The 18369-nt window shown below is 42.1% G+C and overlaps 1 protein-coding gene across 1 annotated transcript in view; it reads right to left on the bottom strand.

Moving 5' to 3' along the window:
• The window catches only part of LOC146425294 (E3 ubiquitin-protein ligase UHRF2-like), a 162307-nt gene that overhangs the window by 107116 nt on the left and 36822 nt on the right, over positions 1 to 18369 (bottom strand). The window contains 2 exon segments of the mRNA XM_085041509.1: positions 4480 to 4666; positions 8166 to 8275. Of these exon segments, the coding sequence (XP_084897635.1) occupies positions 4480 to 4666; positions 8166 to 8275 (297 nt within the window).

The following is an 18369-nucleotide window of genomic DNA, read 5'->3' as shown; positions in this document are numbered from 1 at the left end:
CCATTGCAGCACTTCAGTCATGTGAGTCATCCCACCACGTTCCTGTGATGGTGACTACATCATAGCTTTCCTTCTGTACAATGATTTCCAGCTCCTCTTGTTTGTTACCCATGCTGTGTGCATTAGTGTACATGTACTTCAGCTGCTGATTTCACCCCTGACTCTGGCTTACCACCCTTAGGCTCATTTCTCAAGAGCCTGGTTTTATCCCCTTCCCCCTTCAAACCTAGTTTAAAGCCCTCTCAATCAGCCCTGCCAACTCATGGGCTAGAAACCTTTTGCTCTTGTTAGATAGATGGAGCCCATCTGACTCAAGCAGGCCTGGTGCCGTAAAAATTGTCCCATGATCAAAAATCCCAAAATTCCGCTGATGGCACCAGCCCTTAAGCCATTTATTGATAACGTGGGTTTTCTTGTTCCTTTCATCATTCATCCCTGCTACTGAAGGAATTGAGCAGAACATCACCTGTGCTCCTCTCCCATCAATCAATCGACCCAGAACCTTGAAGCCTGTTGTCCTCGTTTGAAAGACAGGTGTCTGCTAAGAGAGGTTGAACCCTCCCTTAGGACAGAGAATGTGATTTTCCCCTCCCTCTGAATTATTTAATTTTGAAAATCAAGGGCTTTCAGGCAAAGGTATGGGAAAAGGAATATCAGTTCTTTACTAGTATCTATAAACAAGCAATAACAATAATAGCAACCACAAATAGAACCAGAAACCAATAGCAGATGACTTGTGAGCTGCCGAGCCTTTTCCCGTGTGGTGTAAACACGGTCGCAAGCAGCAGGGGCGCTGTTGAGCTCCCGGCCAGGCAGGGCAGGTGGGATGACTCCCGAGCGGCTGCAGGTGACGCTGTGGCGCAGGGTCAGGTCAGCCTCACACAGCTGGTAATGGTGGACAGGCTGAAAAAGCAGGCAGGGCAGCTCGGAGCAGCAAAAAGCAGGGTGGCAGGGGTAGGAGCTGGCTCTCTCTCCCCGGCTAGCTAGCGAGGTAGCAAGGATTTCTGCAGTCACATCAGACGCCGCGGTCTCATGCGGCAGAGGGCAGGGGCAGGCGGCAGAGGCAGCCGGACTCTCCCGGCAGCAGCCGCGAGAAAACGCAGCCCGGGGAAACATGCACTTCCCAGTGGGAAAAAGGTTGAATCAAAGCTCACCCAGCCAGGAGAAGAAAAAAAACAGGGCACAGTTGGATTTCCTCTGGTCGCAGACGAAAAGCAAAGAGCAGCCTCTCCTCTCAGCGTCCGAACCACGAAAGAGAGTGTTCCAACAGCCGGCTCTGCCCTTACCCTGCCCTGCCCAAGCACACCTTTTGTCTTTTACAAAAGACTTGATGGCTCTTAATCACCCAACTATTTGTTGCTTAGTAACAGTGATGGAGAAAAATTCCAAGGCCTTCCCCAAACTCCGACATCCGTTTTAATTACCCTGGTACCCTTCTTATCAACCTCATTACTGCCAATCTGGACAACCAGCAGTGGGTAATAATCAGAGGGCTGAATTAGTTCAGGGAGTCTCCTGGTGATATCCCATACCTGGGCCCTAGGGAGGCAGCAGACTTCCCTGTGGAATGGGTCTGGTTGGCATACAGGGCCCTCAGTTCCCCTTAGAAGGGAGTCACCTACTACAACTACCCTTCTTCTTAATACCTGAGGTTGTGATCTATCTGACAGACAAAGTACAACTGGGAGATTCTCCAGACAGATTCTTTTCTTTAGTGTCATCTGCCTGACTCTCTGGATCCAGGGCCTCATACCTATGCTGTAAGGGCACCTGGGAAGGTGATGATGGTCGGGAGGGGATTCTTTTACCTCCCTGAGCAGGGACTTGTTTCCATTCCCCCCCATCTACTAGGTCTCCTCCTTCTGTCTGATGGTAAGAGGAGCAGGGCTCTTCTGACTCCTGCTGAGCTTTTCTCAGTGTTGGAAGGGTTTAACTCCACCAGTCTATTTCTCTTTGACTTTCCCTAATACCCCTTAGCCTTTCCACTTCTCCCTCAAGCTCTGCCACCAGACAGAGTGTTGCAGTGTGCTAATAGGATTTCTGTATATGGGTTATGTTCTAGAAATATCTCCCTAGCCGGATTCTGTACCCTCCCCTGCTGTAAACTTATTGGTGTACTCTTTTCCCCTCCTTGTCTCCTCCCCTTTGGCTTTCCCTGGTTGGCTCTTCGGAGCTAACCACTCCCCTCTTCCCTCTCCTCTTAACCTTCTGCAGAACTTTGCTCTAGGTTCGCCATCTTGGATTTCCAGCCCCTTTTACCACCCCTTGCCTCTCCGTTCCTCTTCGCCATCCCCGGACCCTCACCTGTGGACCTTAATAAATTCCCTGGAAATCTCAGATCACGATCCTACACTTCTTTTATCGTCGCGCCTCTGCAGCAGCTTGTGTCCCCCGCAGCTCCACTGCTTGCCACAGCCACGTGCACCCGCCGGCGTTTTTCGGCCCCGGGCGACCCACTCTTTATGCAGTGTGGGGTGGTCGCCCGTGAATTGCGAGACTGCGCTGCTGCAACAGAGCAGATCATTCACCTGCTCACACTGCATGCAGGTATCTTTTGAACTGTCCTCTGGTACAAACACCAGGCTCAGACATTCCCTGCAGTGACCTGGACAGCTGCGTCCTTCTTGGGGGGTTCTGTTTGCCTTAGTACACTCTTGCTGGCAGCAGCACCAATGGCTTTTGATGGTTTGTAAACCATTGCTGGATCTAGCCAAGTTGGGGAAAAAGAAAAACAAAAAAAACAGCCAAAACACCACACCCACCTAACACACAGCCCACCGCCAGGCACTGGGAAGGTGTCTGTGCCCTTCCTGCATGAACTACCTCATGAACTGCTGTGCCACACACTTGTTAGCCCAATCCTATTTGCAGTGCTCCCCAGAGCCATTTAAATTACCTGCAAATGGCCCTGTGACCAACCCTTGCTCACCTGAATGTCTGGCAAGTCATTTGCTATACCCAGAAGTCAAGCACAGTCACAAAAGTAAACTGTTTAAGGACGGTGACCAACTCTGAACCACTACAGCATAGAATGCTTTCCAACACATGATTTGGAAGCACTAAGATCTTCGGCTCACTTCCATAAGCAATTAGTAGGAAGTGAATAGATGTTGGGGCAGATTAGTCCTCTGTGCATAAAAGTAGAAAACCTGGAGATAGTTTGGATTCACATGCTACCCAAAAAAGACAGCTGAATAAAGAGAATATATACCTGTATACACAATTGTTTTCCATATACAAGAAATCGGAAGCACACAGACAGTAATTGTTATATTTAGTTCCAACAAATCATACATATTTGCAATATTTTCTAGATAGTGTTCAAATTCAGCAGTTTCTCCAAACAGAGCAAATATGAGTAAAATTCTTTTCAGTTCAGGATATTAAAAAAGAAATGCCTATTTCCTTTTAAATCAGTGGAAGCATCTCATTGCGCACATATACACAAGGAAAAAACCCTCACCAAATGTCATAATTGAAGTTGCACATATGTATAAATATAACTGGAGTCTGGGGAAAATGAAATATATTACCCCATGACAAGAGGTAGAGTATTAGACACTGAACTAAAAAACAAACTTACTCAATATGAGGCACTTGATATAATATAGTACAAGTAATTTACTTCCAAAGAATGTTAAACTTCTAAAGTACTTAAAATATTTTATTTGAAGTGTGCAGTTCCACTACAATCTATCACAAAATGCACTTCAATGTTTTTCTTAAAACATGTCCATAGACATCTATTGATGGATTCATAATAAAAAACTTTAGAATTAAGTTCTATTTATAAGTCACTTTTAAAAGATTAGCATTTAATATATTTTACAAGCAGGTTGTAAGTACAAATGGTATGAGTTGCACATAACTAATACAGGTAAGATGTGGCATGGAGCTCAAGATAAGTTTCAATTAGCTGATGCTGGCTTGATGCAGAGTCAGCTCAGAATGGAGTTAGCTGAGTCCACCAAGGCATACTAGTTTGGGTTTCTTGCTGGTGGTACTAGTTACTGGAAATGGGGAGAAATCAGGAAGTAGTTTTCTTACAGCAGAAAAAAATGAATGAGGCAGCTATAGAATAAGGGAAGGGCAAGGAGGCAGCAATAAGGGCTGAGATTGAGGGGAAAGAAAAGGAAAAGCAATAATGAAGCCTGAATAAAACAAATAAAATTTTGGGGAAACGCCACTGCAGGTGGTGCTAATTAAGTCTGATAACATCAATCTCACAGAGGTCATAAACTGAACAATATAATTTCTGAAATTCTGTAATGATCAATAATGCTCAATACCAGTAGTTTATGAATTATATTTATAAATAGAATCTTAACATTAAATGCAAATATGTTTACATACAGTGCAAGGATTAAAAACATACCAGATGTGTAAAAGCTCTTCAGTAATTTCTCTAGTTGCAAATAACAAAGAGGTACTTTGTGTAGAATGTGAATATACATAAGTAAATAATCCTTGTATACTTACCAGTCCTCATCTTCTGGTATCTTGCTTAAGGGAGGATTCAGGCAGTATATATGATAAGCCATATTACATTCATCACAAAGGAGTTGCATGTGAGCATCCTGTTTTCCACCACACAAGTAACAGGAGCAAAAGCGACATTCCTTATCTGGGTCAGCCCTGCAGTGCTTACATTCAGGGCCACTCTTTCCTATCAAAAAAGATAAAAAGCCACAGGTCAGAAAAGCAATTTTGGATTCATAAATACGACATAATGGCAGAAGAAAATATACTGTGCTCATATGACTATGCCATGGATGTAGTAGCTTTGCTATTACAATGAAGTCTGCATTTGAAGAGATCAAGCCAACATGAGCAGTTCAGACCTAGATAACACTTATGCATCACTACATGATTAAGCAACTACTGTTAATATCAACTTGTGTTCTTCATCCTAATATTTATGAAAGTCATTGCCATTTTCCAGGTTAGGTTGCAACCTAGCCTGTTGCTCTGCTATCCTGACCATCAGGGAATGGGGGCATGTGGGATGTAAAAAAGAAAGAAACTAGCTCTACATAAACAATGGCAACATAATTCACTGGCAGCTTGACTGTACTGAGTGCATTATAACAACTGACTAACTTTATGAAGACTTATCACTTGTTAATGTGAATGGACTCATTTTGATGGACAAGATCATGAGTAGATATTTTTCTGCAATTTGCCTTGGCAAGACTGTCTGGAGGACTTGAACAGAACTGTGAAATTACAGTCCTTTATACTGTTGCATTTTTAAAAAATGCACAGGGTTGACAAATAAAGAATAATACTGTTTTATTATAATTTCATGAATTCACAGTAATTTTTATTTAAATCTGAAAAAATAGACACGTTTAATCTTTATTCTTTGTAATAAACCATTTTTTCCTTTTAATTCAAGCAGCCAAATGAAAGAATATGTTTAATTATATAGGTTTACTTAAACTTAAGCACTTGGATCAGCCTACATTAGTGTTGTAAAATGACCAGTATTTTCTTTATACATTAGTACATCAATAGGACTCAATGCTTTACACATATGAGCACTGTCTCTATTTGTAAATGGTGCTTTTATAATGAGGCATTTGACTCCCTGGACTAATAGAATTTCTTCTGCCACATGTACAAACAACACTGAAAGTGACCAATCAGCAGTTTCTCTGATTCCTCACCACCACTACTCCACCTGTACACTTCCTACAGATCAGATCTGGGCACATTAAATGTAGATATTAAAAAATTCTAAATGGATAGCTTAAGTCTTATGAAGAGCAAATTACAACTCACAAATCTCCATCCATCTAAAAATTAATATACAGATGAATGTATGAATTATTAATCATGGATGACAGATGATCCCAGATCACAAATTTTCATATGGTTTCTTTTTACAGAAATTTAATTTAATGCCTGTTTCTGCCCATTTGGTAATTTTGACCAATGTATCCTTTATATAGTAACAGCATAAGTACTGGTTCCTCAGCTAAGGTAAGAAATGCCTTTATAGAAAAAGGAGAACATTTAATAATATTGTATTAGATGCAAAGGAGAGAGTAGGTAAATCAACTACATGTAGCAGAACTATTACAGGAAGTGTCAGAAATAAGTTTAGAAGGAAGAAAATATTTAAGAGCACTTGGCCACACCTCAAAGAGCTATAATGTTACAGAAAAACAACTTTGGAGTGAGTATTTCTGTGTGAAAACCATCATGAAAGACTATGGAAGTGAATCGGACAAACTAAACTATGAGGATGTGATACAGAATATAATAATAACAATGACTAAGTAATGTGATGATCAGAGCACTTCCAGACAGCTGAAGGAACATTTTTCTTACTTCAATGAGTAAATGGGCCTTGAATCAGAGGACAAGAGGGAACTGAAATGATTGTTTCAGAGTTTGGGTTGGAAGCAGAAAGGTCTCCAAATGTTTTTGTTTGCACACATCATCAGTAAAAAACTTTTGAGTATGCACCTTCAATATATTTATGTTTATTTGTAAATTTTATACATGTACTGCTCTACTAATATATTGTGTACATTATAAAACACACAAAAATGAAAATTAAAAAGGGATCATATAAGGATGAAATAAACATTGTTTAAAGTTTAATTTAAATTTATTTCATTTTTTAACAGGACAAAAATTATTTTCTTTGTGTTCCCCAATGGATTATCTTGCACACCCACTTTGGTGTCCACTGAGCTAGAGAACCAAGACACCTTTGATAATAATGGATAAATTAGTAATATGTGTCAAAGTATAAATTAGCTTATCTTTTCCCCATATCACATTTTCTTCAACCATCTTATGAAGTTTACAATTTGATCTTCTGGTTCTCTGAAACTATTGCAGTATTTAATTATGCTATTCACTTAAATAAACAGAACTGTTTTCTGATGCTCCCAAGTAACTCTAGACTGTCAGAAATGCTATAAATTAAGATTAGCTTTTTCTTACTTTTAAAAGAAGAACCAATATATCTGGAAGCCTACCAGATAACATTTGACTCCTGTTACTACTATTACTTTAGGTCAAAGTGTGGTGATGTATATAATTAAATAAAGCATGAAAAATTTACGTACCCTCAAAAATCAGTTTTGTAAACTATAAATATTCTAATATATATATAAATTACATGCATAAATGCAAAGCAGATAGAACTTGGTTTTATACTATCTCTAAATTTAGACATTTTTGAAACTGCCAGTTTATCACAAAAATATTATTTTAAAATGAAATGAGAACATAAATGGAATGAACAATGTTTCCATTGATTAGGCTGAGAAAAATAACAATGAAAAAAATGAATGGCTTAAAATGTCTTCATTTATTGAAAATTACATTTCTACTTTTATGAATACATTTGCAAATGGAATTTCCTTAAAAAAAACCCACTTATTTTTAATATATCATTGCTTTAACAGTACACTGCAAATGGTATACATTATAAATGAAAACTAAACTGCAATAAATTTTCTTCTTTTAAAACTCAGTAATATCTATTAATAATGTCACAGATCAACCTCTCAGGGTTCCCATTACAAACATTGTCTTATAACTCATGTTCTTTAATTTTAATATATTTTTAAATTTAGGATAAAATGTTAAACTGCTTTATAGAGAACTGCCCTTTGGCAGGGGGCAGGGAGGAGACATGGTTTATTTAGTGCTCAGAAGGACATAATAATCTAAAATTGAATATATCTGTTTTTTTCACAGTTCTAGCAAGCTTGACACTTTCTTGGTCTACACAGCTAATGATTTTTTATTCTTAGATAATGTCATAGTTAAAGACAGCAGTCTTTTGCATCTGTTAAGAACTCAAATGAGATGTCCATTATTATAGTAAGTTTTGTGGTTTGGATGCCTGCCAAGGAACTTAGAAATAAATTCAACCCATACAGATCATCTAAAATATCAACCATTTACCTGCTATATTCACAGCATTAATGTGTTGATATATTACATCAACATTTTATTCTCAATACGCCAACTTACATTCTCGTAAAAAGTTTTCAACCCAAAATCTGTGTAATAACAATTTTTTTTATTATACACAAAAGAAACCTTAATCATATTGATTCTGTGCTCGGATCCCTTTATTTTTAAATGTCATTCAAATATTTAATTAACAGTCCCAATCACACAAAAAAAGTGCATACTTTTGAAATCTCCATCTGAAAACGTCAGTGGATAAGCTCCTGGCTTTTCAATCTTGTACATTTCCTCTATAAAAATGATTCTGCAGTCATTTATTGCATCTTCTGGGCCTCTGAAAAATAAAAATATGATAAAGTACATTGAACTCTGTTTCTTGATCTTACCCTCTATAATTGGCAAACTCCAAGCAAAGTAATATAATTAATTGGCATCTGTTTTACCAATAAGAAAATAGCTCTTATTGATTTCACAAACAAAATTCAATGGAATGCTCTAACAGAAGAAAATCAAAATGCAGTGTACAGTCTACTTAGTGGCACTGATGAAGAACAACCCAACACAATGTTTCATTGTCCAGCTTGATTCTTCTATGCATTCTTCTATTGCAACACACACCACAATAGTTATTTTTATCTTAAACCATTACACAGTTATGCCTCATTTTCCTTCTAAATAACAGGAAACTTTTAATTGAAATAATATATATATATACACACATGCATATTTGTGTGTGTGTGTATTAATGTGTGTGTGTATAATGCAAAATGTAAAAATATAAATATATCTTAAACATAAGGCAGATTTATATAGTAAAGCCAAAGCAAACACAAATTCAAAAAATTATTAGCTATTAGTAAGCACCTATTTAAATTCAGAAGCATACTGTATTAAACTGGTAATGTAAAATTTATTTAAGAAATAAATGCTTTTGATAATTTCAGTATAAACCAGGCATTGAAGCTACAAATGAGACTTTCCCTAGTAGCTAGTAAAATAGAATTTTTGGCTGGAAAAGATAAGGAGAAGAAGAAAGAGGGGACAAGAAAAGGATGTCTTTAGTAACAGCTTAGACAAATGCCTTTCAGAAATAGCAACAGGTGCCGTTTATCATAAAGGATGGTCTAAGAGGAACTCATTAAGTTCCTTCCAAACTTGCTGCTTATGATCACTTAGATGCTGAATTTAGCTACTGTATCTCAACTAGGACCTTCAAAGATGATAATCACAATGATGAGTTGCTCTAAATCACATCAATCAAAGATTCCTTTTAAGAAGCTTTGATACTTATAGGGCCCCTCTCTCCATGGCTCTCCCTTGGAGTCACAACCCACTCTCAAGCATCCACCTGCTCCTGCTTGGGGCTCCTCCAAGGGCTGCAGGTGGATCTCTGAATCCCCGTGGCCCTCCCTGGGCTGCAGAGGGACAGCTGCTTCACCATGGTCTGCACCATAGCCTGCAGAGGAATCTCGGCTTCTGTGCTTCCTCCCCTTCCTTCTTCACTGACCTTGGTGTCTGCAGAGTTGTTCTTGTCACATGTTCTCACTCTGCTCTTTTCTGGCCACAATTAAAACTGCACAACAACTTTTTGTTTATCCTTCTTCTTAAATATGTTATCACAGAGGTATTACCACCATTTCTAATTGGCCCAGCCTTGGCCAGCAGCACATCCATCTTTGGAGCCACCAGGAATTGGCTCTGCTGGACACTGAGGAAGCTTCTAGCAGCTTCTCAAAGAAGCCACCTCTGTAGCCTCCCCATTACCAAAAACCAGGCCATGCAAACCCTGATCACTTTCACATCCCTCCTCTGGACTTGCTCCAACAGGTCCACCTCCTTATGTTGGAGACCTGTCCTGGTTTCAGCTGGGATAGAGTTAATTTCTTCTCAGTGGCTAATACAGTACTGTATTTTGGATTCAGCATGAAAATAATGTTGCTAACATACTGCTGTTTCAGTTCTTGTTAAGTCGTCTTTATCCTAAGTCAAAGACTTTTTTGGATTGTGACTCATGCTCTGACAGTGAGGAGGTTTGCAAAAGAAACTGGGAGGGAACATAGCCAGGACAAGTGATTCAAACTGGCCAAAGGGATATTCCACACCGCAGAACATCACGCCCAGTATATAAACTGGGGGAGTTACCAGAAGGAGAGCTGATCTGGGTTTGGGAACAGGGGTCTGGCATTGGTCAGCAGGTGGTGAGCAATTGTACTGTGCATCACTTGTTTGGTTTTTTCCTTTCCCTTTTTATAATCATCATTATTATTATTATTAATCTCATTTACTGTTGTTATTGTATTTTACTTTATTTTCAATTACTAACCTGTTCTTATCTCAACCTACAAGTTTTATTTTGGATTCTACTCCCCATTTCACTGGGGTGGGAGGGAAAGAGGCCGTTTGAGCGAGCGGCTGCATGGTGCTTAGTTTCCAGGTGGGCTTAAACCACAACAAGGCCCCAGAACTGGGTGCAGTACTCCAAGTGGGGTCTCACAAGAGCAGGGTAAAGGGGCAGAATCACATCCCTTGACCTGCTGGCCACGCTTCTTTTGATGCAGCCTAGGGTACAGCTGTCCTTCTGGGCTGCAAGTGTGTATTGCTGGGTCATATTGATCTTCTTGTCCACCAGCACCTCCAAATCCTTCTCAGGGCTGGTCTCAATCCATTCTCCACCCAAGCTGTATTTGTGCTTAGGATTGCCCCACCCCAGGTGCAGGACCTTGCATTTGGCCTTCTTGAACCTCATGGGGTTCCCATTGGGCCATCTTTCAAGCTTGTCAAGGTCCCCCTGGATGGCATCCTATCCTACCCTACAAGTGTGTCAACCAAACCACTCAGCTTGGTGGAATCTGCAAACTTGCTGAGGGTGCACTTGATCCTGCTATGTCATTGATGAAGTTATTAAACAGTGTTGGTGCCAATATGGACCCCTGAGGGACACCACTTGTCACCAATGTCCATCAGGACATTGAGTTGTTGACCACAACCCTCCAGATGTGATCATCCAACCAATTCCTTATCCACCAAATAGTCCACCCATTAAATCCATATCTCTCCAATTTAGAGAGAAGGATGTTGTGGGGGATTGTGTCAAAGGCCTTACAGAAGTCCCAAGAGATGATGTGTAGCTCTTTCCTTGTCCACTGATGGAGTGACTCCATCATAGAAGGTTTCTAGGTTGGTCAGGCAGGGGTTGCCCTTGATGAAGCTGTGCTTGCTGTACCGAATCACCTCCCTGTCCTCCATGTGCCTTAGCACAGCTTCTAGGAGGATCTGTTCCAGGATCTTCCCAGGCACAGAGGTGCGGTTGACAGGTTGGTAGTTCCCAGGGTCCTCCTTTCTACAATTTTAAAGATGGTGTCGTGGTTTGGGAACAGTATTCTCCAATTTAGTAGTCTCACTAAAGCTGCTTGCTCCCCCTTCCCCTCCAAGTGAAAGCACAAAAGGCAAAGATCGTGGGTTGAGATAAGAACAATTTACTGGAAACAGGAATGAAATAAGAAAATGAACAGTAAGAGCAACAATATTTAGAACAAAAGGTATAAGACAAATAAACTATTTACACATAAAATAAAACAATACTGGACACTTTCACCCACCATGCATTCTCCTACCAGAAGGAACACTCTTCTTTTCAGAAGCAAGAGAGTCCCTTTCACCCACCCCTGGCAATGACATAAGGTGATATTGAATAACCTCCTAGACACACCCACAGCCATGCCATCACAATTAATAAAAAAAAACCTCTTTCTGGGCCAGAACCAGGACATTATCCACCCTTTATTCTATACCGTCTGTGTCATGCCCAGATCCTACACCTTCCAAGAGCCACTGAGACTAGCTCAGTTGGTTAGAGAATGGTGCTCATAATGCCAAGATTGTGGGTTCGATCCCCATATGGGCCATTCACTTAAGAGTTGGACTCAATGATCCTTGTGGGTCCCTTCCAACTCAGAATATTCTGTGATTCTGTGATATATACATATATATGTAAATATACAGAGACACAGGTATCATTTCCACAGTAAATGACCATCCCTCCAAGATGTCTGTTGAGTTCATTTAGTCCATGACTGTGGGTTCTATCCATCCTAGATGTCTTCCAGGACAGGAGGGCTGGTGTACTGTGGGCTGGTTGCTGCATCAGGAGCTCACGACTAGTGTATCTGGAGCAGTCCATCCTCATTGGCCATGGTAGTTATGGCATAAAATGTCAATGTCATGCAGTAACCAATATTATACATTCCAACATTACAGACTATTCTGACCCAAAAATCAAATCCCCTTGAGGTACACATTCTGTTTCCACATCCCTCTGTATCACCCACCAAGTGCACCCAGGTCCTTGAGCAAAAACAATCCCATGGATGGGTTTGCCTTTGTTTGAGGCAGGACTAATCCAAACTGTCTTCCCTAACACATTCCTCATATGCACCATGGGGACTTTATCCCCTTCTACAGTATGTGAAGGTTTTTATTGGGCAGGGCCAGTTCTATTGGTAGAGCTTCTAGTGTTCACTAAACAGGTGGCCTTCGCTTAATGTAGATCCCAATGTTTGAAGGTCCCACCACTCATTGCTTTCAATGGGGTTTTTAAAAGTCCATTGCACTGTTTGACTTGCCCAGCAGCTGGTGCATAATAGAGAATATGATACACCCACTCAATACTGTGGTCTCTGGCCCAGGTGATTATGAGGCTATTTTTGAAAAGAGTCCCATTGTCCAACTCAGTTCTTTCTGGGGTGCCATGTCACCATAGGACTTGCTTTTCAAGGCCCAAGATGGTGTTCTAGGCAGTGGCATGAGGCACGGGGGGGAAAGCACATAGCACTTTCCTTGGTGGGTTTGCGGGAGTGTGATATAATCAATCTGCCAGGCCTCCCCATATTTATATTTCAACCATCATCCCCTGTAGTGGTGGATGAGACCACCTTGGGAACTGCTGGGGAGCCAAGTGGTCCCAGTACAGCAGGATTTCGCTGGTGGGAGAAATCCTAAGGTCTGAGTACACCCCCTTGGCAATAAGATGGTCCCTCCCCAGAACTGTATAAATCCTCCTATGTTGCTTGGCTGTAACCTAACCCCTGACTCCATCCCTCCCTTCTCCCCACTGGTTGTGGTGTTTCCCCCACCTTCTCTCCCCTGACCCTCAGATGACCCTTATATCTAGGGATACCTGGGGTCAATCTTCCTCTTTCACCCTGGAACCCTTCAGAATAAAGACCTCTGGAATGTCCAGCTGATTGAGCCTCTGGATTCTTTGTCTCTGGTAATGCATGAGCTATCCGGCTCCCTGGGTGAGTGAGAATCTGTGCCTTACACCGGCTCAGGTGTGAGAAGGGTCCTTCTGTACAGCACCAGAGCAGTGCTGGCTGGAGTGATCTCTCAATAGCCTCAGAGACACTTTCGGTAAACGCAGAGGCCTGTTCCACCCCTCCTCCACCCACTGCGTTAATCCCCCCTACCCCAGAAGCTTTACCCGCTTGTCCAGCTTGATCGCAGCACATGTTTCACACTTATGGATAACCTGGGAGATGGTGTCCGTGGTTAAGTCCTTGATCATGAGCCCATTTTTATGTTGCATCTCTTCCCTGATGACCTGAGGCATGATGGGCCCACTGACCAGAAGCAATTCACGCTTGTGTTGCTAGCCCAGATGTACCTGAGACACTTTAATCTTGGCAGCTCAATCCACCTGTCTGTTGTTGCAATGCTCTTCAGTAGCCTGACTCTTGGGTATGCATGCATCTACATTATGTATTTTTACAGCCAACTTCTCCCCAGTTGCAGTGTAGGGCACATTTTTCAGATCCTGTCCTGTCCTGACTGGCCCAAGGGCTACTGCATGAACAATCTCCTGTTTAATTTGTTCAAAAGCTTGTTGTTGTTCAGGATGGCACTTGAAATCATTCTTCTTTCGGGTCTCAAGATAGAGAGGGCTTAAAATTTGACTGTAATCTGGAATATGTATCCTCCAAAAACCTACAGTGCCTAGGAAAGCCTGTGTTTTCTTCTTGCAGGTCGGTGGGGACATAGCTGCTGTTTTGTTGACCATATCCATTGGAATCTGATGACGTCCATCTTGACATTTTACTCCTAAAAACTGAACTTCCTGGGCAGGTCCCTTGACCTTACTTTGTTTTATGGCAAAACTGGCCTTCAGGAGGGTCTGGATTATGTTCTCCCCTTTCTCAAAAAATTCCTCTGCTGTGTTGCCCCATACAATGATGTCATCAATGTATTTCAAGTGTTCTGGAGCCTCACCCTTTTTGAGTGCAGTCTAGATCAGTCCATGGCAAATAGTGGGGCAGTCTGTTCCAGGTCTGCCGCACACCCTTCCAGATGAAAGCAAACTGTGGCCTGCACTCTGCTGCTAAAGGAATGGAGAAAAATGCATTATCAATGTTGAGGGTGGCACGACTTTGCTGCCTTGGACTCCAGTTCATAGTGAAGTTCCAGCATGTCCAGCATGGCAGCACTCAGTGATGGTGTGATTTAGTTCAGGCCATGATAGTCCACTGTCAGACTCCACTCTCCATTGGATTTACGCACTGGCCATATAGGGCTATTAAAGGGGGAGTGAGTATTGCTGACCACTCCCTGTATCTCCAATCCATGAACCATCTCATGGATGGGAGTCACGGCTTCACGGTTGGTGCGGTGTTGTCAATGGTGAACTGTTGTTGTAGCAACTAGTACCTTTTCTTTGACCCTCAGGAATCTTACAGCAGAAGGGTCCTCTGAGAGATTGGACAAGGTATTCAGCTAATCCCCTCTGTCTCCACAGCAGCTATCCCAAAAGCCCAACGATGCCTTTTTAAGTTCTTGAAATACCCTCTCCTGAGGTAATCTATGCCAAGGATGCATGGGGCCTCTGGACCCATCACAATGGGGTGTTTTTGCCATTCTTTCCTGGTCAGGCTCACTTCAGCTTCCAGTACAGTCAGCTGTTTGTGATACCAAAAGGGTTAATTCAATTTTTACTGTGCAAATTCAATTTTTACTGTGAAATTTTAGCAGAGAAGCAAGGCATGCAACACTGCTCCTCCAGCAAGGATGGTGGGAAGATAAGAAGACATGTGGCTCAAGAATGCAGTGATAGACAAAACAAAGGACTGAATCTCTGGTAACTTGGGGTGGGATTTATGGTAATGGATAAATTTATATATATATATATATATATATATATATATATATAGTGATTGTATATAAGCAACACACTTTTAGAATCATGTGTTGACTTAAGGCTAGGAGTATCGCCTGTCGGACCTGAGGCCTGAATAAATTATGCCTTCTTTAACACAACCTTAGTGTTGGAGAGTCTTATTCTGATATTTCAGACAGTTGGTAACAGTAATTTGCACCCCATATGGGACCTCAGCCCTGAGCCTCGGCAGATCTGAGGCCAATAGATCTCTAGCCAGCTCCAAGGGATTCTCAGGGAGAGCTTTGACTTCTGATCGTCACCTGGGGCTCAGGCAGGATCCTTGGGTGAGTAGTTATAATTTAAATTAATTATTTTGGGGGTTTTGGCAAGCACTATGATTGGAGTTACTGGAAGGGGGGTTCAAGTACCCTAGAACAGGGTTCAAGTAAGGGGTTCACGGGTTCATAGGGTTTGAGACCCTGGGTAAGCTTACCAAAAAGGAGAGGGGGGGAAATTGAGTTTTCCCCCTCTGGAGTTTCTCCCCTTTCCAGGTTTGAATCCTTGAAGCATTAGGGGTTCAAGTCCCATGGACAAGGAAAAAGGCAAAAAAAAAAGAGTAATATATGTCAGAGGTAGCCCCTGGGAGGTATCATCATATCGAGCTCTTGATTTCATCGTCTTGTAGCGCACAATCGCCATCTTGACTCAGGTGGAGAAAGAAAAAAACCAGTCTCAGTTTACAGCCAGAGCCTGGCCCCAGCTTTGGCTGGAGTGTGGTGAAGTTTGTTCAATTGCTTTGTATTCTTTGCATTTTTCTTGAACTCTGGGAGTGTGTTTGTGTGAGAGTGGTGTGTTAATTTGAGTTTGCCAGCATATGAACCCCGGGGATGCCCATGATATAAAAACATCTGTTTGCTGAGAGTGTTGCAGTGTGATTGCTGGGATTTTGGTGTTTTATCAAAAGTTGCTGTATTTCTGTAAGTGACTGAGATTGCATTTGTAGACTTGGAGCACCGTCTTATGTCGGTTTTAGTGATTGCAGGCTTGGCCGGCCGGCCGTCCCCTCCCCCGTTACAAACCTGGAAAATCTAAGGTGATAGCTCGAGTACTTGTAATTATTGAATATGGAGACAGTTTCTTCTAAAACTAAAGTGGGAGATGATATTCCACATTCTCTCTTGAAATATATATTGAACCACTGGGAAAAGATAGGAAGAGGCCCGCTAAGTAAACCTAAACTAATTCAATATTGTAATCAGTGGTGGCCAGCATATAAATTAAACTGCCAGGCTAGGTGGCTGGAAAATGGTACCTTAGATTATAGTACCCTTTTACAACTGATGTTGTTTTGTAGAAGACAGGGGAAGTGGATAAAGTGTCTTATGTAAATTTGTTCTTTAATTTGAGAAACCATCCAGAATTGCAAAAGGTGTGCCCACCTGCTCCTTCAGACCCTCTCATGTTAACTTTGGAGAATTAAAGGGCAAAGGATAGGAGAATTAAGAGATACTGTTCCTCCTGCGGTATTGCACACCATTGCTTGAAATGCCATGGTCGACAGGAGGAGGATGATGTAGAAATGATGGGGGCACCAGATGAGGGAGATACAGGGATGGAGAATCAGATTGTGTCTGATAAAGAGGAAATGCAAAGACAGGGTGAGTGGTGGGGGGGAAGCAGGAGTTAATTTCAAGCCTGGTGGCGGGGCTAACTCGGAGTGAGAAGGAGGGGGTTAAGCAGGAGATGGGTAAACACTCTGGGAGGGGGTGGGATCTCACAGCCCAGTCGTGGTAAAGGAACCTTTCTCCCCCATCCACCTTGAGGCATGGGTGAGATGGGCAGGACCCTATAGAGAAGATCCAGAGAGGGTAGCTAAAGTATTTGAAACAATTCTCAAGACCCAGAATCCAAACTGGGGGGAGATCTAAGTTCTGCTAGATAATCTAGTAGATTCTACAGAAAGAGAGATGGTACTCAGAACTGCTAGGAGGGAGATGGACAGAATAGAAACAGCTGGGAGGTTACCAGGATCTGTTGAAGAGCATTTTCCCTCCCAGGTTCTCCATTGGTACCCCAACACAAAGAAGAGAAGGGTTTTACTGGAACAATATCAAAGATGGATATTATTCGGCTTTAAATATGCAATGCCAAAGGTAAAAAATTGGTCTCAACTTTATGAGGTGAAACAAGAACTGCATGAGACACTGAGTGAATTTAAAGGAATGCCTTAAGGTAGCTTCCAGTAGATAAACTAATATCAATATGGAGAAACCTGGGGAAGCTGTACAGCTTGCTTCCATATTCATAGGGAATTCAGCACCAGATATTAAAGTTACGAGAAGTGGAAGAACCAGACTCTCATGACCTAGGGAAACTTTTAGAAGTGGCCTGCATAGTCTTTAATAATAGAGAAGAGGGAGAAGAGAAGAGAAGAGAAGAGAAGAGAAGAGAAGAGAAGAGAAGAGAAGAGAAGAGAAGACTGGAAAAACGATGGGAGGAGACTTGGGTCCAGGCTGGTCCAGTGTTGTGACCAGTGTGTGGACTGGACAGTTGGGTTGGGTGGCCCAGGGGGCGGCATCTTGGGTTGTAGCACCATTTTACAGCTGATGGTGTCTCGTGTGTGCCTTATGTACACAGTGTGTGCTCTCAGTGCATTGTGTCTGTGCTGTGTGTCTCTGTGTACTGTGTGTCTCTTGTTTGCGTGTGTACACTGTATGTCTGGGTGTACGAGAGCAACTAAAGTATTTTTAACCATTTTCTGCTGGATAACCTATTAGATTCCACGGAAAGTGAGAAAGAGGGAAGAGAATGAACAGAAAAGTAGGAAGAAGGTAAGCAGGAAGTGAAAAAACAGGAAGAGAATAAGCAGGAGATGGAAAAACAAGAGGTGATCACTATCAAGGAGAAGGAAAAGGAAAGGGAGGAAAGGGTGTATTGGGTTTGCAGCCTGTGTTAAGGACCATGGTGAAGCAGGTTGTCCCCCTGCAACCCATGGAAGGCCATAGGGATGCAGAGATCCACCTGCAGCCCATGGAGGGGACTCACACCAAAGCAGGTGGATGCCTGAGAGGAGGCTGTGACCCTGTGGGAGACCCATGGAGAGAGGGACCCTGCTCCCAGGCTTGAGCAGCCTGTCCTTGAAGGACTGCACCCTGTGGAAGAGTGACCCACACTGCAGCAGTTTTGGGAGGACTGTTACCCGTGGGATGGACTCACACTGCAGCAGTTTGCAGAAAACTGTTGCTCATGAGATGGAGCGACATCAGAGAAGTTCACAGAGA

Source organism: Lichenostomus cassidix, chromosome W (genome assembly GCF_008360975.1).
Source record: "Lichenostomus cassidix isolate B80296 chromosome W, HeHo_3.0, whole genome shotgun sequence".
Lineage (NCBI taxonomy): Eukaryota > Metazoa > Chordata > Aves > Passeriformes > Meliphagidae > Lichenostomus > Lichenostomus cassidix.
Note: the sequence above shows the minus strand (reverse complement) of the source record. Positions and strands in the feature narration are given on the sequence as shown.